Source organism: Emydura macquarii, unplaced genomic scaffold (assembly GCF_026122565.2).
Source record: "Emydura macquarii macquarii isolate MOO-44397 ecotype Brisbane River unplaced genomic scaffold, CSIRO-AGI_Emac_v2 contig_1477, whole genome shotgun sequence".
Classification (NCBI taxonomy): domain Eukaryota; kingdom Metazoa; phylum Chordata; order Testudines; family Chelidae; genus Emydura; species Emydura macquarii.
In genome coordinates, this window is record NW_027131614.1 from 435,807 (window position 1) to 457,802 (window position 21,996).

Below are 21,996 nucleotides of genomic sequence, written 5' to 3' on the forward strand. Positions count from 1 at the left end.
GCCACCTACTTCTGGGTTTTTTAAAGCTGCATTGGGGGGGTTTTGAGGAGGCCATATATTTTGCTAGAAGGAAAATGATCCGTTGTGAGTTGGCAGCAAAGGGAGGACAGGAAGTGCCAAATCAGGGGAAAGGTAGTGGCCATTCTCTACTACCGGATGTCGAGCAGCAGATACAAAGAGCTTCAGTCTAAAAGAAATATATTTGTACATGCACAAAAATTTCAAAGTAAGCTAAATTAAATTGGGCATGTTAGCTAGAAAACTGGCAAGCCTGTCTTATTTCTCTGCCATATGGGATACAAGTCTTACACAGCAATTCCAATCTTTTCTTTTTGTATTCTCTTCTATACTTGATCACCTATCTTCCTTAATGTAGGTAGTAAAGCATGAAGTGCTTATTCACACAGCATAGAGCGTATAGATATATCAGAACTCTGCAAATATTGTCTTTTTCTTCTAGGCATATGCAAACCATTTGGGGTAACTTCTGCATTCACTTACACACTTGCATTTCCTCTGACTTCAACTAGATTGCATGAGAGTAATTTGAAGGTAGAATCTGGCCCATTGAGCATTTATATTGAGAGAGGGACACACACTGGGCCAAAACTGGCCCTCAGTTACATTCATTTGACCATTGAAATCAATGGAAATGCCACCTATGTAACTAAGGGCAGAATGAGATCTTTTACATTATTCAGTTATTGTAATATTTTGGAACAATCTGATCTTGAAAGAGGAAACACATTCTTTTTCCATTAGAAATATTTGACAATTTAACATTTCTTCCTTTGTGGATAATAAACTAGTAATAAAAGGCTGGGAACCAACAGACAATACTCACCTTACAAAATAAATATTGCAGCAAGGACCTTGTAGAAATACAGTTTGTTCTCATCTTGTTGCACGGGGATTTACTTGCCTTTTTTCCCCATGCACTGAAAAGAGATTACAGCATACCACTTAGTCATCAGAGGACAAACAATTAAAAGAAGCTAATGCAGTTGCTTGATAGGAACCAATTTGGGATATTAGCAGAGAAATATTATGCAGCAACAGCATCATCAAAAGTCTCTTGGGGGGACGTTGTTGTTGTATGAAACAAAAGATCCCTGAAGGAATATTTTGGCATGCAAAAATATTAGGGGTGTTCACCTGTCCCTTTATACATGCAATTTACATAATAGCCTTGTTAGTGTATTTTGGAATTTGTTTATCAGGGAGCTTGAGAAACTTGATAACTGTTTTATAGATGGGGCTTGACGGGAAAGGGGTGGAAAAGAAAGAAATCATTTTAATGGCCTGCCAAAGATAAGAGGGTTCTATAAACATAATCACAATGATAAATCCAGTAAGAAGGTTGTTTGGCATTTGCATTAGTATTTTATATGATGATATCTATATATTAACAACCTCAGTCAACGTTTCATACAAATAATTTTCAGAAGTTAACGCATTTGATCAGTTTTCTACATTTTCACATCCCTGAAATAAATCTACAAAAGTCTAACTCATTGTAGCAAGCTATAGCAAAAAGAGTAGCTAGGGCATTCTGCAATCATCAGATAAACATTTCTGCCAAAATTGTATTAATTAAAACACAAATGCCCTAGTATAAGTTTTCAAGTTTAGGTGCTACGGTAAGAATCACCTGTCCCAGTGAAAGTATTATAGTTCACAGGTTGCTAAATATATATATGCAATGAAATGTTATGTTTGATAAAGTTCATGAAAGAAATGTTCCCTAATTGTTTTTTTTTTCTAGTGAAATAACAAGCATGCTTCAAGTAGTGCTTTTCTCAGGAGCGCTCTACAAGCATGTTTCTGGGGAAACAATTGGGATATGGTGAAATTCCACTTCTGAGTGGCCTCTGCTTCTTATATATTTATTGTCAGTCTAATACTCAGAAATGATCATGAGCACTAAATTTTGAGCTATTAAATCAAAGCCAGTGGTTTGTTTTAGTAGCTGACATTGCAGTTGATATGAAAACAACATACGAGGATTAGCCATGCATGGTTTCTGAACTGAAGCCTTGAACTTGGTCCCTTGTTACCTTTGGATAAGAACTGCTACAGAGGCAGCACACTCAGTCCCTGGCATGAAATGGAACATTGTACATCAATCTCCTGAGGGAACCGCATCCATCTTTCCCGACTAAGGGCCTGATCCAAGACCGCTGAAGTCAATGGAAAGACTTCAATTGACTAATGGACTTTAAATCAGACCTTGTGGAAAACAATGTAATGCCTGGTGGGGCCCTTGAGGTTGGGGTGGGGAGTAAAAAGGGGGAAGAGAAACCCCTGTAGAGAAAAAACAAAACACCCTTCAGTGGGATCCTTAAATTTTCAATGATTTTTTTTTCTTTTCAATTGGTGTATCTAGTCTTTATATTTGCAACTCTCTCCCTGGTTTTCCCCTTCTTGTTTTGGTAGCCAAGGTTGTTCCATCTTAAAACAACCGTCCAAATCATTCCTCTGTTTCTTTCTGAAAAATATTGATATTGATGCTCAAGTATTTTTTCAAGCTTAAATAGCCTTAACAACTGAGAGCGAACTTGTAAATAGGACTGGCCAGAAAACAGGAATTCCAATAGTGAAAAATTTTGAAGTTTTGAAATTTGTTTTTCATTCCACATCAGAACAAAAATGCAACCTTTCAAAATTTTCCATGAAAAAACAAGAGAACTCTTCCCCCATCGCCATATGATAGCCCGTAGCCCGGTGCTTAGGGCACTTACCTGCAGTGTAGGGGACCCAGTTTTTAGCCCTGCTCTACCCAATTTGGAACAGGGACTTGACCTAGTGTCTCCCACAGTCCAGTGTCCTAACCACTGGGTTATAGACTCAGCCTTTCTCACTTTCTCCTGTTAGAGCTGTTCCATTTTGTATAAATTAAATATTAATATGGCCAGCCCAAGAGAAACTGATTCTATAGCTCAGTGTTTAGGGAACTCACTTTGCATATGTGTGATGAGGTTCAAAACTCTGCTCTGAACCAGGAAGAGCAGAGACTCCAAGTCGAGTGTCTTACAGCCTACATGTGTGCCCTAACTATTACATTATTGACTATTCAGGGAGAGGTCTCTCTCTCTCTCTCTCTCTCTCTCTCTCTGCTCAAAAATTCAGTCTAGGACCTGAGAAACCTTTCCAGTGCAAGTTTTGTCAAACCCAATATGTGTCTATGAAAAGTTTTGGTTTCAACAAATTGGTATTTTCCAATTCAAAATTTACTTATAAAGTTGCTGACCAATCCTACTTGTGAGGCACAGTCTCTCTTTTCTAGTGCTCTGTTTAGCTAGATTGGTAATCATGGACATATTCAGCACAAGGTCCTCTAGATTTCCAAAGTTAGGTGGAATGATATGAAATCTGGGGGTGCTCTGAGTCCAGTTCCTGCTGGAGAAGGGGATAAGATAACAACACCACCATGATTGAGACTAAGGGTATGTCTATACGGACAGTGGCAAAGTTGCCGCCGCCAGATCAATCTTTCTGGATACATGGAGTGGTCAGTGTAGACCCGCTCAATCGATCAGGAAGTCGACTGAGTAAAACCACCCCCTCAAGTAGCGTAGCGCTGCGTCGATGGGAACACAGTTCCCATCAGCGCAGTGCAGTGAAGACAACGCGCAGAAGGGAAGCAGAGCAGTCGACAGGAGTTACGCAAGCTACTCTGTGTAGTTTGTGCAACTCCCGTTGACTGCTGCCGAATCTCCAGGTAAGTGTAGACCAGGGCTTATTCATTGTCAGTCTTTTGGACATCCTCAGCAGAGAGACCCAGGATTGAATGGGCATAGGGACTGAGCCCTTTCAACTAACAGGTGGTCCTTCTAGGGCATGGTTTGGCACATTGGTGGCACCTGTCTCAATGGAGTCTTGGTTCGTGACTGGGGCTCCAAGGCACTATGACTACACAAATAATAATTATGAAGAGCTTGTGTTGATTTATATTTTGGGTCACATTCTGCTCTCATTTATTCTGGATCCACCCAAGTGTAACTTCATTGACCTCATTGCAGTTCCTTATTGTTTACACTGATGGACTGAGAGTAGAATTTGGTGTGCAGTATCCTGTGGCTAAAGAGGACTTCAATCAGAAGTTCTGTCAATCTGGCACCTTTCTTGAGTGCTGAAATCACTCAAAATAATACTTTTGAAGAGCTGTTACACAGATGATTTCTACAGGTTCAAATATAAGTGTAAATAATGAAAAGACATTCCAAGAAAACCTCTGTTTTCGTAAACAACAACAATTGTTCCCTTTTTGTTGCTTGAGAAAGTATTTTATTGTTGAAAATCCATTTCTGATTTTGTCAATTTACGCTGTTTCCAAATTGACCAGAAATACATGGGCCAATGTGCTCTTATAGTTGTCAGTTCTCCCACTGATACATAGGGAGGTGCAGACCACCAGTGATATTACCCATGTGAAGCTCCTCTGCAATCAATGGGAGGATAGAGTTGTTAATGTTTACTAAATCATTTTAAGAATAAAAAGACCAAAAGGAACTTCTATACCATAAAGTGTTTGTAATCTGCATTTATTCTTGTGATAAAGAGGATGCGTATTGGGTATTTGCATTTGGATTGGATTGGGTAATGCACACTGGACATTCAATAAGTCAATTAAAACTTTGGAGTACCAAAAATAGCTGAGGTGAGGGCTATGCTGTCAATTTGCTAGGAGTCTAACCTTTAACGTGCATTAAAAGAAGAAGATTACGGCTCCTCTCTGGTTTAATACAGAGGTATGATTTGATACAAGGCTAGAGAGCCAACACGTAATGTGCAAAGATCTCAATTTCGATTAGACTGGGATGTATAGTCTGTGTGGGCCACATTTTTCTCTTTAATAAAAGAAGAGTGGTCAGGCACATAATATGATTATATATGATATAATTTGGCCTCCAATTAAAAACATATGAGCATAATGGATTTGATTGATTTATGCCATTTTAAAGCCCTAAGTAATTTTTTTTTAATATAATAAATCATGGTGTTTGGGGATTTGGTAAATTATTTAGATTGTAAAATCCTGTAGTGATATGATACAATTTTGAAATTTGAATTCCTTTTGGCTACCAGTTGGTCTCGTCTTTTATACTAAATCCCTCTCTTAAGCATAAAGCCTTTTACAATGCTACCAAAATTCTCTACAAGAATATTGAAACTTTGACATATCTTCCTAGTTCATTTCAATAGTAGCTTTGAAGATTCATTTTTCAGTTTACAGCTCTGGATATTTACATCCTTTATCTGGACCTATGTCTTCTAGGTGAGACAACCCTGTTATTAAATACTGATTTACATCAGTTAAATTGACTAATTTAAAATTGAGCATCTTTTTACACAGGACAAATTCAACTGATTTAAAGATAGCAACTTTAAAAAACTATGTTTTGAAGTGATTTCTTAATATGTACCGGAGCGTGATTTTTTCTGTACAGTGTTTCTAACAAAATATAATAGTTCTGTGTTTTTGCTTTATTCCTTGCTTCTTTCATTTGATGTAGTGATATCACCTTAAGGTGAGAAAACTTGTCTTTTGTTACTTGTGTGTCTGATTTTTGCAATGTGTGTGTGTGTTTTACTTTATATAATGTAAATATATTCTGTGATTTAAATGCATGGTAACCGCATGGTGATCTAACATCTATTCAGAATAAGTTTTACTGACAGGATATGTCTAAAACTTGCAAAACTCTGAGCCCATTTTTAATCTCATTTACTCAGATGTAAATCCAAGGTAATTCCATTGAGAAGAATGGCCATATTTAGGCACCTAAATAGATGGTAATATCTACCTCTGAAAATCAGACTATTACTTAGGTGCCTAATTTGGGTGTAGGTGTCAGACTGTAAATTGCCAAATTTGAAAATTTTGGTTCTAATACTTATGCTACGTTATGGAGACATCACCAGTCAAGTTCTTTGGAAAGATCAACCTGACCCTGCAACCCTTACTGACGTGAGTAGGCCCTGCTTATACTCCCATGATTAAAGGATCATGTCTTACAGGAGATGCCTGTACATATCAAGCATTATATACAGATGATATAGATATATTCCATTATATATAACAGCTATTATTTAGGTGACTACATATGAAATTAGATGCCTAACTTTAGGTAACCAAATTTGAAAATTTTAGCTGACGTGCATAGATGTGAATGTATGTGTGTATAAATGTCTAAAATATGGAAATTAGTGTGACCTGTGTTAGAGAGGAGCACCGTATTCCATTTTTCTGTCTTTAAATATTTAGCTAATTTACCATATGACTTGCATCGTATTAATGGATGTAAAAATTAGACTGCACACCTAATTCCTTGAGTATAGGGCTGAAAATTTACATTACTAGTACTGTTAAACCTTTGTTTACACTTTGCACAACAAGATCTGTTTTCTTTAGCACTTCAGTTGTTTCATTGGAACACACATCTATAAAAGTGCTTCTTATCACAAAAGCATTCACTGTTCCATTGTGACAAACCCAAAAGACTTTTCTTTATCTCTATCACTTGTACTGGCCTAAGAGCCTCTGTAGGACAAATGAAGGTTCTTTTTTATCTCTGTATGTTGGGGACTGATACAGTAAAGGTAATTTAAATAATAATTGGATGATGTGTCAGGTGAATTCTCTGTCAGCCAATCAAATGGGTGGGGACTTAACCATGCATATGTATATATGTATACGTACAGTAGACATTGTATACAGATAAATGCAATTTATGGAAAAGGTGGTTAAATTCTTGTCTGAAATGAAAGTCTGTTCTCTAAGCTAATCAGAATACATCTTTTCAGTAATGGTATAGTAAGGAATATAGTATCAGAAAACAGCAGATAAAACTACAGCATCTACATCATTAATTATTTGGCATAATAGAAATCAAGTAAATGGAATAGAAAGTTGCCACAGGATAAATGTCTTTCACTTACAAAATAAATGTTCTGTTATGTGTGTGGTGTCACTGGATAATTATTTTGAGAGTGTTCAGTTCCATTGCATCTCTTCAGTCTGGATTATGATACCTTTATTCATGTAAATAACCCCTTACTCTACAAGTAAGAAACCATTCATTCAGTTAGAGTATGGAAGTCAGAATCTGGTACTTTCTTATGGACACCTAAGTCAGACCATTATACCAAATCATTAGAATTCTGAAATACACTTCTTAAAACTTAAAATATTAACTAAACATCTTCCTCAGAAACACTAGTGCTTCTTCAACACACTTTCAAATTGCTCTCTGTTTTGCAGCAATTGGCACTAGCTGGTTGAACTCTTATGGAAAATGGAAAAAGTGGATCAGGACCTCTGAAGTTAATGCTTTAGAGTGCATTCAACCTTTTCAGGCAAATTCTTGAATTTGAGAGGCTACATTTACTATTTACGGTGACTACTCTTCCCAATGTAGAGGGGCAGTAGGGCAGTCAAATATTTAATGAGGAGCTCAATGGTATAATTACTTTAACAGTTCCAGAGTTTTGAATTAAATTCCTTTGTGTTTTTGGAGTGGACCATTTGATGAAATGAAGTCAGACTTGTCCAAACATAAAGACATTGTGACAGAAAGAAAGAGTATGAAATGAAAAATTATGATTAAAAAATCAATACTCTGACTAAATCTTCACGTAAATATTGTAACCTCACCTATAGTAAGTAATCCTATAATACAGATCCTGTTTATCTCAGTAGAGGCAGAATAAATTATTAATGCTAAAAGACTCAGCCAGATGAGAGATGCCACAGTTTTATTTTGCAGAGATTGAAGGGAAAGAAAATTTTAAAAATAACGGGCAGAGGAATTTATATTTGAATGGCATGGGAGGTGATGAAGCTCTGATGCCCCAAGTTATTCTTCCCTACACCAACAAACACAATCTTTAACCATGTGACTTCTCATATTTGTAATCATTACTGTGAGTAAATGTAAAAGTGAAAATTATATAACTTATAAGAGGTGTTGTTATGGCCATCTGTTGGATAAGTCTGTTGCAATTTGTATTCTGGCCTGAGTATGGCTGATAAGATCCTGTAACTGTGCAATACTGATTTTTTCAGTTGGATGAAGAAGCCTCGATGTGGTGTGCCTGACCAGACAAGAGGTAGCTCCAAATTTAACATTCGTCGAAAACGATATGCATTAACGGGACAGAAGTGGCAACACAAACATATCACTTACAGGTACAAAAAATTGATAAACTTTTCGGTGATACCACTGAGCATTTTATTAAAAGAAAACAAATATTTCTAAGATACTGCTTTCTAAATGTGTACTACGCATTGTCAAGATGTTGATGTGTGTTATGAAAATAATTGATTTCAGTATCCCTAGAGTAAGTACTCATGCATTGCAAAAGTACTGAATGATTTTTTGTATCGAAATTGTCTGCATTTAAACAGAATGTTCTTTGAAGCTTGCAGCACCAAATTAACCTCCTATGTCCCCCTAACTGTACCTTTCAACCCTGTTGGCAACTTCTCAGGGAAAGTCACTTTGAATGAAGGAACAGTCTAATGAAATTGGGACTCTAATTTAAATATGCAAATTAGGTAATTGAAGGGAGGCAGTAGCTGCAAATATAGGTGCCTCCAGGTCTATAAATGAATTTGATTAAATTTTTGGTGAGTCAGTAACACAGCCATCTCATTCCCACACAGTAATAGGCATGGGGCGTGTATATATAAGTGAAACTCTGGATCTGACTTTCAGTTTGCCAGACATGTTGCATGCTGTATCAAAGCTGACCTTGGCTTGGCAAATGAAATACATTATGCAAAAATATGTACCTGCTATAGTGCTGTCAGCTAGAAAATGTCATGTGTACACAGTATGTGGACAAAAAATTGTCAGCAAAACAGAGATTTTTATATAGTCCCCTAGAAATTTAGCATAATCTCCCCAGGATTCCTGGGGATCCAACATGGCACTGAATCTTCTCCAAGATAAAAGCATCCTAAAATTTATTGACCAGCTATTTACAACTATATGATGCATAGATTTTAAGGCCAGAATGGAACTTTTCAATCATCTCACCTGATCTTCTGCATCACACAGGACATGGAATTTTACCCCATAATTCCTTTATCAATCCCATATTTTCTGGTTGAGCTACAGTATGCTTTTCTGAAAGACATCCCATCTTGATTTAAAGACTTCAAATGATTGGGGAATCCCCCATATCTTCAGTGAATTGTTTTAGTGGTTATATACTCCTGCTGTTATTGCTGTATCAAATACAATATGCTGGTCTATGGGAATTGAAGGAGCTCAGCACCTAGCAACAGTATGTCCAAATATATTATTTTACATTTATTAACTTCTTAATCTAGGGATTTAAATGCAAAGTGTGTGTGTGTTTATTAACATTCTTCCTCATTGTTATCTTAAATCGGTGAACCTGATTCTGCAACCCATTACACCATTTTTGTGCCACTGTCAATCCAGCAACTGAAATATCATTCTTCTCTGTCACCCAAGTCATTAATCATAAAAGCAGTACAAAGTACAAAGATGGATTCTAACATTAATCTGTTTGGTAACCCTTTAGTAACCTTTCTACCTTGAAGAATTTATGGCTATTCTTATTTCCTGCCCTTTTTGCAAACTTTTCACTCTGCTGTGTCATCTTTTCACATGCCTCTGCAATTTAACTTTAACCTCCCACATGAAACTTTGCCAGAAGTTTTCAGAAATTGAAGGTATAATTTGAACACTCCACAGCTAGAAGCAAACACTACTTTTCTTTCAAACGAAAAGCAGCAAGAGCACACAGAACATACTTGCTATAGATTGGACATTCAAAAGTGTTCAGCTTTTGAGAGTTTACCATTGACTTCAGTGGGAGCAGAATGAGGCCATCATCCTTCCCTAGACATCTACAAATATTGTTTTCCAAAGCTGGGACATTATTTATATTACATTTGCTCAAAAAAAAAGTTTTGATTGGCTAGGCTCCACATTGCACTAATGTGGGTTTCTTCTTGAGAGCCAGTCTCTGCCCCACATGCAGCAGAACTGCATCAGTTCTAATGCTAAGAGGGCTTCTGAGCTGCAGAGATAAGGACTGGATTTTTCCTTTGTTAACTTTCTGGTTAGTGGTTTCTAGAATATATCTTCAGGTGCTGTATTTAAATAAAATATTTATGATTTTTTAAAAATGTAATGCCATTTTTAACAGTAAAATATAATTGAGGTCATATGTAAATGCATACGATTGTGGAAATATAGGTCTGGAAAGGACCTCAAGAGTCATCTAGTCCAGCCCATTGAGTCAGGACTAAGTAAACCTAGACCATCCCTGACAGGTGTTTGTCCAACCTGTTCTTAAAAACCTCCAGTAATGGGGATTTTCTGATCTCTAACCTGTATCTCCCTTGCTGCAGAGTAAGCCCCATTACTTCTTGTCCTATCTTCAATGGACATGAAGATCAGCTGATCATCATCCTCTTTATAACAGCACTTAACGTATTAGAAGACTGATATCACTCCCCTCTGAGTCTTCTTTTCTCAAGAGTAAATGTGTCCAGTTTTAACATTTTCTAAACCTTTCACCATTTTTGTTGCTCTCTTCTGGACTCTATCCAATTTGTCCGCATCTTTCGTGACGTGCAGTGCCCAGAACTGGACACAGTACTCCAGCTGAGGCCACACCAGTGCCAAGTAGAACAGGACACTTAACTTCTGTGTCTTACATATGACACTTCTCTTAATACACCCCAAAATGATATTAGCCTCTTTTGCAACTGTATCACACTGTTGGCATATGTTCAATAACTCTATATACCCTGGTGCTTTTCAGCACCAACTAGTCAGTTATTTCCCTTTTGTAGTTGTGCATTTGATTTTACCTTCCTAAATATAGTACTTTTCACTTATAGAATCATAGAATCATAGAATATTAGAGTTGGAAGGGACCTCAGGAGGTCATCTAGTCCAACCCCCTGCTCAAAGCAGGACTAACCTCAACTATATCATCCCAACCAGGGTTTTGTCAAGCCTCAGCTTAAAAACCTCTAAGGATGGAGATTCTACCACCTCCCTAGGTAACCCATTCCAGTGCTTCACCACCCTCCTAGTAAAAAACTTTTTCCTAATGTCCAACCTAGACCTCCCCAACTGCAACTTGAGACTGTTGCTCCTTGTTCCGTCATCTGCCACCACCGAGAACAACCTAGCCCCATCCTCTGTGGAACCCCCTTTCAGGTAGTTAAAGGCTGCTATCAAATCCCCCCTCACTCTTCTCTTTTGCAGACTAAACAAGCCCAGTTCCCTCAGCCTCTCCTCATAAGTCCTGTGCTCCAGCCCCCTAATCATTTTTGTTGCCCTCCGCTGGACTCTCTCCAACTTCTCCACATCCTTTTTGTAGTGGGGGGCCCAAAACTGGACACAATATTCTAAATGCGGCCTCACCAATGCCGAATAGAGGGGAATAATCACTTCCCGTGACGTGCTGGCAATGCCCCTCCTAATGCAGCCCAATATGCTATTAGCCTTCTTGACAACCAGGGCACACTGCTGACTCATATCCAGCTTTTTATCCACTGTTACCCCCAGGTCCTTTTCTGCAGAGCTGCTGCCCAGCTCATCGGTACCCAGTCTATAGCTGTGCATGGGATTCTTCCTTCCTAAGTGGAGGACTCTGCACTTTTCTTTGTTGAAGCTCATTAGATTTCTTTTGGCCCAATCCTCCAGTTTGTTTAGGTCACTCTGTATCCTATCCCTACCTTGCAGGGTATCTACCACTCCCCCCAGCTTAGTGTCGTCCGCAAACTTGCTGAGGGTGCAATCTACCCCATCCTCCAGATCTTTATTTATCCTCCAGATCTTTATTGAATTTCATCTTGTTGATTTCAGACTAATTCTACAATTTGTCAAGGTCCTCTTGAACTCTAATTCTGTCCTCCAAAGTGCTAGCAACCTCTCCCATCTTGGTGTCATATGCAAATCTAATAAGCATAATCTCCACCCCATTATCCATTGAATAGTGCTCGACCCAGGACAGACTCCTGGAGGACCCCACTAGATATGTCCTACTCAGTTTGACAGCTAACTATGGATAACTACCCTTTGAGTATGTTTTTTCAACCAATTGTGCATCCACCCCTATAGTTATTTAATCTAGACTACATTTTCATTATTTGCATATGATAATGTCATGTGGGACTGTGTCGAAAGCCAAACTAAAAATCAAAGGTAGGGTCACAACTGCTGCTTCCCCCTTTTCTGGTAGCCCAGTAATCCTGTCAGAGAAGGAAATCAAGTTTGTTTGGCATGATTCGTTCTTGACAAATTCTATGCTGGTGATTACTTATCATCCTATGGTACTCTAAATTCTTACAAATTTATTAATATTTTGTTTTAGTATCTTTTTCAGGATCGAAGTTAGGCTGACTAGGGTCAGAATGGAGCATTATGATGATCTAGTCTGACCTCCTGCACAATGCAGACCACAGAACTTCACCCACCGACTCCTGTAATAGACCCCTAACCTAAGACTGAGTTATTGAAGTCCTCAAATAATGATTTGAAGACTTCAAGACACAGAGAATCTTCAGGGTTTATTTAACTGATGTAGGTTAAAGGGACCTCATTCAAAGCCCATTAAAATCAGTGGACCTTTCCACTGACTTCACTGGATCAGATCCCAGACGAGTGACCCCCTTCTCTGTCACCAATCCAGATTAATTTATTTCTATGTCTGTTCAGCGTATAGTGGGAGCGAAGAATTTTATGCTGGCCAGTGATACCATTTAATACCAGTTGTGAGATACCTTGTGGCGGGGAAATTCTCACATGACCAGTTAGCAATAGATTCTGCTACTTTGCATTGCCTAAGCAGCCCTGAGTGTCTGGAATAGGTAGAGAGAATCGGACCCTAAATCTTCAGGAGATTTAAATACAGAAACATAGAAAGAGGCCATAGGGCTTCAAGTCTTTGGAAATGTAAATATTCCATGAAGTCCAACTGACCCAAAGGAAAACATAAAATATTTTGAATTTGCATAGAAACAGATTGCACTAAAATGTACAAAGCATAAATACATCAATTTATAGATGATGATCGCAGTGTAACTAACACCTGTATATTGACTTTTAATATACATCAATAGTCAACAAAAGACTGTAAGAATAAACTATGCATTGTTTTCATTAAACATGACAGTATTATTTCAAACTCCAAATAAAAAAAGCAGGTCAAGATATGAACATCTTTTCTTAAAAATGAAGATATGATGGGAAATGTTAACCATTGATTTTTTTTAGAGGTCCTGAGTGCTGCAGTTAATTGGAGTTGTGGGTACTTGTTATGTCTGGAAATCACTCCTTTGATATTCACTAGATGGGGAAGGCTCTGAGTTACTACAGAGAATTCCTTCCCAGGTGCCTGGCTAGTGGGTCTTGCCCACATGCTCAGAGTCTAGCTGATCACCATATTTGGGATCAGAAAGAAATTTTCCCCTGGGTCAGATTGACAGAGACCCTGGGGTTTTTTTTCGCCTTCCTCTGAAGCATGTGGCCCAGGTCACTTGCAGGCTTAAACTAGTGTAAATGGTGGATTCTTTGTAATTTGAAGTCTTTAAACCATAGTTTGAGGTCTTCAGTAACTCAGCCAGAGGTTAGGGGTCTATTACAGGAGTGGATGGGGTAGGTTCTGTGTCCTGCAATGTTCAAGAGGTCAGACTAGATGATTATGATGGTCCCTTCTGACCTTAAAGTCTATGAGTCTATTCCCTATAAACAACCAGCTGTAATTCAGTTGTATTCATTTATATCCCCGTAGTATTTTTGAAACTTGCCAAACACATGTAGGATATAGTACCTCATTTCATAATCACATTACTGTTGCATGCATATATGTTAATTGTTATTTGGTGACAGGTTGAGGATATATCACTTGAAACCACTGGGACTACTTGATTAAGTGCTTGCTAGTGTGAATAAGGGCTTCACACTGCCCCTATATATTTGAGGTTATTCTATTTTGTCACCAAGCGTATACTGTAAATAGTATAGAAAAGGAGTTTAAAGATACGCTATTGAGTAGTGATATCTCCATATATGGAAAGGCTGATTAAGAGCTTTCAAGGAAGGATGTGTAACTACAGACATAGCTTTAAAGATTTTCTGAAACAGAAAAATGCAATACTTGGAAAGTGCCTGTTTTCTAATATCTCAGGGTCATGAAAATTTGTGTGGGCAGATAAAGAGATCTTCAAACATTTTGGAACTCTTACATCCTTTGAAACTGATTACGCATTGTGGATACTACTGTAATACAACACAATTACATTCTGGGACTAGATGAACAAAATAATTTCCCCGTGAATATCTGAGCACCTAACCTTATATGTGGTGTTAGAGCTGTAGTGATCTTTTATATCTGCAGACACCTGTAAGGATAAGCTTATACATTGTTGTCATAAGACATGACAGTATTACCTCAGACTCTAAATGAAAAAAGCATGTCAAGACTCCAGAAAATAGAGATTTATAATAGAAATACTAGCTATTCCCTATAGGAAAAGTCCCATGAATTGTTATGGTACCTTAGCACCTGATCCTTAAGAACTATTGGGACTCCAATGAGAAGACTCCTGGTGTTAAGCAGTATTAACATTCAGTAGTAAATGTTGTTGTGGGATCAGACCCTTAGTTAGGGCTTGATCTTGCCTCCAGGACCCTGGTGAGAGTTTACTTATGTGAGTAATCCTCTGGAAGCCAGTAAACTACTTACACGATTAAGTGTTCACCAACATGAGAACAGGATGCACAATTAGGCCATTTATGCTTATTTACTGGATAAGAATATAATCCAAAAGAGCGAGAGCTTTCAAAATCCTTTTTGAAATTCTGGTCACTGTTTCAGTTTCTACAGTTAATGAATGAGAATGTCTTCCCTGTTAGTGGAGCCTGAATTTTTATATGTCGCAACAGAGGCATGGATTGTAACAGGATGTAAGCTTGGAAGAATCAGTGTTGCCACTAGAACACTTGGGAAATCATAGCATTTTTAAATTGGACTCTTACATTGCTCCAAAATTAACAAAAATTAATAATATGCCTTAAAATATTTTAATGGCAAAGCTAATTCTTTCTGGCCCATTTTGCATGAAATTACCAAGATGGCAGTTTCCCGTTGGACTGTTAATTACTGTTTGTTTTATTTAAGACATAGATATTTTAGTGTCTCATTCTGCACCCCGCTCTGTTTTTCCTTGGTGCTTACTTGTGCAGACTACCACTAAAGTCACTGAGACGTTTAAAGTCAGTGGAGATTTTGCCTGTGAAGACAAACTAAAACTGAGTAAGGATCCTAGGATTTGCCCTTTAGTGATTTCCTTTGTCTTGTAATGCTTGAACTATACTTATTCTTTTATTCCTTATTCCTTTAATTGCAATAATGAGGTAATTAACTTGAGCTCTGTGGCTCACTCCAACTTCCAGATTTTCGAGCAGAGCTATGCCTCTATCTCCAGGGCCCTTGTGTTATGTCTCTTCTGTTTATCAAACCATTCTTCCTCTGTTTATAGAGAAACCTTCTTTGCCAAGACCTCTCCTACATGGAGTTTTACCTCTGAGTGGAGGAATGGACAACCCACCACACATGACAAATACTCCATTGTTATATCAATTGTCACTGTCTTCTGCAGCCCCACTCTCACAGAAGTGAGTGAGCAGGACCATGACAGAGGAGCTGCAAAGGACTCCCTGCGCTGCTGAACAGACAGTGACTCCTCAGGGGTGCCTGCACCTGCAGGTGCAAGGTGCAGGGAAGGTTGCAGTCCTGGCGGGACACAGCAGAGTCCTGGCTGGGGCTCTCTGCTCTGCACTTTGTGCCTGCAGGGATTGGGTGATATTGGCCCTGTGACAATGCAGGGAGCCCTCTGCAGCCCTTCATGATAGTGTGTGAGGCAGAGCAGATACCCCTGTGCAAGACTGTGAGAAGGAGGAGGATGAGCCCCTGGCTGTGTGGGAGGCTCTTCCCATCTCGATTATCCAAACTTCTGATTATCTAAATAAAATCCATGTCCCCATGCAATTCGGGTAATTGGGAGCATAGTATTCTGGCAAAAACGTCTAGTGTCGACTAAGATACCAAAGTGCTGGGCACAGTATAAGAATTTGAATAGAATAGTTATCAATTCCAAAGTGCTGATTAAGCACAACTTCCCTTACCTTACAGCTTATTAGTTGCCCAAAATCTAATTTAGTAAATAATAAAGAAAACTTGTTTCCTCTTTATAGAATCATAGAGTTGGAAGGGACCTCAGGAGGTCATCTAGCCCAACCCGCTGCTCAAAGCAGGACTAACCTCAGCTAAATCATCCCAGCCGCAGCTTAAAAACCTCTAAAGATGGAAATTCCACCACTCTCTAGGTAACCCATTCCAGTGCTTCACCACCCTCCTAGTGAAAAACATTTTCCTAAGATCCGACCTAGACCTCCCCCACTGCAACTTGAGACCATTGCCATTCTTTAACTTGCTGATGAGAATACTGTGGCAGACTATATCAAAAGCTTTGCTAAAGTCAAGGTATATCACGTCCACCGCTTTCCCCACATCCACAGAGCCAGTCACCTCTTCATAGAAGGCAATCAGGTTGGTCAGGCATGACTTGCCCTTGATGAATCCATGTTTCCAGTCATCAAAGACCTCCCCTAATTGCCACGAGCTTTCAAAGATAATAGCCAGTGGCTCTGAAATCACATCAGCCAGCTCCCTCAGCACCCTCAGATGCATTGCATCTGGCCCCATAGACTTGTGTATGTCCAATCTTTCTAAATAGTCCTGAATCTGTTCCTTCAGCACTGAGGGATGTTCACCTCCTCCCCAATCTGTGCTGTCCAGTGCAGTAGTCTGGGAGCTGACCTAGTCTGTGAAGACAGAGGCAACATAGGCATTGAGTACCTCAGCTTTCTCCACATCCTCTGTCACTAGGTTGCCTCCCCCATTCTGTAAGGGGCCCACACTTTCCCTAAACTTCCTCTTGTTGGTAACATACCTGTAGAAACCCTTCATGTTCCCTTTCATGTCCCTTGCTAGCTGCAACTCCACTTGTGCTTTGGCCTTCCTGATTTCATTCCTGCATGCTCGAGCAGTATTTTTATAATCCTCCCTAGTCATCTGACCAAGCGTCCACTTCTTGTAAGACTCTTTTTTTGTATTTAAGTTCACCAAAGACTTCTTTGTTAAGCCAAGCTGGGCGCCTACCATATTTGCTATTTTTACCACAACTTTACCACAGCTTTTTTAAAGTCAGCTGATTTCATCTAATATTCACCTCCATTGGAAAACACCAGTTCCCACTTCTTCAGTGATTACCTACCTCAGCAATCCTGAAATAATAAAATATTGGAATGTAGATGCATGATCTAATTTAAACATTTTAACTTTAAGTTTTACACATTTTAAATGAGCTAGTAAGTTACGAATTTCAGAGTTCTTAAAACAGCTGCTCAATGAAACTATTTGTCTGTAATGTTTTTTGCTATTCTGGGCTTTGGATCATGGAAATCTATCCTTTAGTTGGTCCTCTCTTTCTCATTTTAGTGAGCTATCCCTGGAAAAGAAAAGGCAAAAGAATTATAGTTCCCATCCAATATGGCAACACTAGGTTCCTTTTTAATGTGGTTGTGAAATAGGAAAATCACAAACAGTATCTCTGCTTTGGGTTTAATCAACTGATGCCTGTAACTGTGTGAATCAAGATGACACTTTCCTTGAAAAAGGGTTTTAGGTTACAAAGAGTTAGCAAAATGACACTAGAAAGACTTAAATTAAGATTTAACCCAAACCAGTGAGAGATTAATGAAGTAACTTGATGGAGAGTGTCTCTGGGGAAATAGTGGCACAAAATGAAATCTATATTTGACCAGAGGCAACCAATTCATTTCAGTAAGACAATCAATGATACAGGAGAAGCAGCAATGGATATTCAGCTCAGCTTATCTTTGATTGGCAGAACTGATGAGAAGATAAAGTTTTATCAAGTTACCCAGATTTAGCCCTTGTTTTAATTTCATTATAGGTTAACCTTTTCATATAAAGTATGAATCTAGAATTGGTTAATTACTTATGATGGATTGCTGAGTAGATCTTTTTCCCCATTCAGACAAATGTCCCACCCTGTTATCCTTATGTGCTTTACATTTCTTTAGAACAGAGTTTCCCAACCTATGGGTGGAAACTCTCAAAGCAGATCTGTTTGAAGGTGGCTATAGACGGTGTCATGGGAAATCAAATAATATAAATCTTTGGGGGAGAAATTAATAAATTTCAAATGATTTTTAAAGATGGATACACCACCTCAGTTCTGTGTAATTAGGATTTGTGATAGCCTTGAGAACTCTAGCTAGTGGTCCAATGAGACCAGTACAGCAGGCCACTACAGCCTATACTAATAAAATATTATTAAATCTGTTATACTGAATTTAGGTATAGCTGTACAAACCCCACTAAAATATATATATATTGATTATGTACAACAGACAGTACAAGCATCCATGCCAAGTATGATAGCAATTATATGACATCTGACTTTATGTTGACTTATTCCAAATCACCAAGTGAGGTATGTCCTGAAGAGTTGGTTGCTGAACATATGATGCCCCTAAAATTGCGGCAACATTTAGAAAAAAAAAAATCTGTCACTGAAAGATGAAGATGTTTTTTCTTTTTGGGGGAGGAAGGGAGGGAAGGGAGGCAGAGAAAACCTGAGGCTTTTATAAAATCAACAAGACTCAATTACTCAGACCAGTAATGTCAACATGAAAGCCCTTTAGACATGGTATTTGATATCTGTAGAAATCACACAATATTGAAAGGTTCATACAACCGAAGAAAACCTTATTCTTCCCTGTGCAGAAGACATGGATTCAGAAGTTATAGTGCCTGAAGCAGGTACCAAATTGAAAATAACATTTGTGTCAAAAAAGAACAACAAAACACTGAGTTCTGCCCTATTAGATATATCAGAGACAAGGCGGGTGAGGTAATGTATTTTATTGGACCAACTTCTGCTGGTGAAAAAGACAAGTTTTTGAGCTACAGAGAGCTCATCTTCACATCTGGAAAAGATACTCCGGGTATTGCAACCAAATACAAGGTGGAACAGATTGTTTAGCATAAATAGCACATATTCTGAGAAGCCTTTCAAGGTGAAGTGGCCAGTTAAAACCGCTCCAGTCATAGGACAAAAAGGGGGGAGAGCAGTAGTTTACAGGTTGTTATAACATGCCATAAATCCAGTGTCTTTATTAATACCATAATTTTTAGTGTCTAACAAAGCTGTACATTTAAGCCCCCATGCTCATCTTTTGGAAGTGTTGAGCAGGTTTATTTTGAGGATGAGGAGACAGAGTTCAGATGTGGAGTGATGGTTATGTGAAAAGTGTTGAACCACGAGTGCCTTTTATCATTTTTCTGTGTCAGTTCATTCAAGAGAAGAGTGATTGTCTGGTTTCACCAACAGAGTTGTTATTGGGGCACTTAGAGCATTTGATAAGGTACACCACACGTTGTGACAGGAATGTGTAGGACCCATGGATCTTGAAAGGGGTTCTGTGGGAGGGTGTTGATCATTGTAGCAGTGGAGATATGTCTGCAGGTTTTGCATCTGCTTTTATGGCTGGTGCCACTTTGAATCAATGGGTCCTCGTCCGTGGGGGGCTTTCTTCTGAGGATGTGTTTGGTGAGCTGGGGTGTTGATTGAAGACCAGAAGAGGGGGTTTGGGAAAAATTTGCTTTAGGATGGAGTCCCAATCAAGCATGGGTTATAATCATTTAATGATACCCCATATGGTTCCAGTGTGGAGTAATAGGTAACAACTATGAGTCAGAGGGTATTTTTTCTATATTGAAGCAGGTTCTCTTGGGGTATTTGGGTGCCCCATTCCATGATGAGATATAGGATATAGTGCCCATCTTCAAGAAAGGGAGGAAAGAAGATTCAGGGAACTACAGACCAGTCAGCTTCACCTCAATCCCTGGAAAAATTATGGAGCAGATCCTCAAGGAATCCATTTTAAGGCACTTGGAAGAAGGGAAGGTGATCAGGAACAGTTAACATGGATTCACCAAGGGAAAGTCATGCCTGACCAACCGGATTGCTTTCTATGAAGAGGTGACTGGCTCTGTGGATGTAGGGAAGGCAGTGGATATGATATACCTTGACTTTAGCAAAGCTTTTGATACTGTCTTTCACAGTATTCTTATCAGCAAGTTAAAGAAGTATGGGTTGGATGAATGGACTATAAAATGGATAGAGAACTGGCTAGAGCATAGGGCTCAACGAGTAGTGATCAATGGCTCCATGTCTAGCTGGCAACCAGTCACAAGCAGAGTGCCCCAGGGGTCAGTGCTGGGGCCGGTTTTGTTCAACATCTTCATTAATGATCTAGAGGATGGGGTAGGTTGTACCTTCAGCAAGTTTGCAGATGACACTAAGCTAGGGGGAGTGGTAGATACCCTGGAAGGTAGGGATAGGATACAGAGTGACCTAAACAAACTGGAGGATTGGGCCAAAAATATCTGATGAGATTCAACAAGGACAAGTGCAGAGTCCTTCACTTTGGACGGAAGAATCCCATACACAGCTACAGACTGGGGACCGATGAGCTAGGCAGCAGTTCTGCAAAAAAAGACCTGGGGGTACAGTGGATAAGAAGCTGGATATGAATCAGCAGTGTGCCCTGGTTGCCAAGAAAGCTAATAGCACCAGGGAGGGTGGAGCTAGGGTATTCTCAGTGGTAGCAGATGACAGAACAAGGAGCAACGGTCTCAAATTTCAGTGGGGGAGATCTAGGTTGGACATTATGAAAAAGTTTTTCACTAGGAGGGTGGTGAAGAACTGGAATGGGTTACCTGGAGAGGTTGTGGAATCTACATCTTTAGAGGTTTTTAAGCTGCGGATTGACAAAACCCTCTCTGGGATTATTTAGCTGAGGTTAGTCTTGCTTTGAGCAGGGGGTTGGACTAGATGACCTCCTGAGGTCCCTTCCAACTCTATGTTTCTATGATTCTATGATTAGATGTCTATGGCCATGGATGTCTGAGAACAACTGCTTTCAAAACGAATAAAAAGTAAGAAATAAGCAATTTACCTGTTGATGAAAAATGATGGGAACTATGTATTTACCCGTTTTTTCAGCAAGAAAGCCTCATCCATAATATGGAATTGTGACTGTGCTTAAAATTGTGTCCTTCCTTTGGGATTAAAGTTCCTGTTTCAAATTTTCATAGTTATTTCTCATTTACTTAGTTACAAAACATCACCAGTTGAAGGTTAGGATTAGAAATTTCATAACTCTCTCCCCAGAACACTTCTTATTCTGGTAGGAGATTGCCAGATCTGAATGTTTGGAAAACTGTGCTTTAAGAAGGATGCTCAATACACTATGGTGACATACAACATATCTGCTCTCCTACTGGGATATCCTTAACCCACTGTTTGCTCTTGCATCAGCAGGTTTGATACATTGTGTCTAAACTTCTTTGTACCTCAGTGTGTGTGGTTGTCAACAGTCTCTCTTTTCTACTGAGTGCAGGAAAGCAATGGCTTTATGATGCATATATTTACAGCTCAGATATTATAGAATAGTCCTCAGACCTTTTCACTTCTTTGCTTGCTATTTCAGTGACACGTTCAAAATGAAGTATTTTAAGAGATTTATCATTGTTTGTATTTCAGTAACACCTAAATGCTTGCAAAAATGATTGGGGCACCATTATGCTAATCCAATGTATTTATATAATGAACTTGTTACTTCCAACAGGACAACTGTTTTCACTTGTATATAGTATATTTGCCACTATAATAGCTATAACACAGACACTTTTTTTTCATGTCCCCTTCTTTTGCATATTTTAAACCAGATTCTCAATGAGGTTAATCTGGATCTACACCGTTGTAAATGAGATGAAAATATGCCTCTTTGTAATCATGGACACATTTACTAATGTTACATAAATTTTAAAATGCACAAT

General features: G+C 38.8%; 1 protein-coding gene across 1 annotated transcript in view; it reads left to right on the forward strand.

Moving 5' to 3' along the window:
- MMP16 (matrix metallopeptidase 16) overlaps window positions 1-21,996 on the forward strand; it is a 229,036-nt gene that overhangs the window by 117,939 nt on the left and 89,101 nt on the right. Inside the window, exon 3 of the mRNA XM_067553824.1 lies at window positions 8,069-8,191. Coding sequence (XP_067409925.1) covers window positions 8,069-8,191 — 123 coding nt within the window. The remainder of the gene's footprint in view (window positions 1-8,068; window positions 8,192-21,996) is intronic.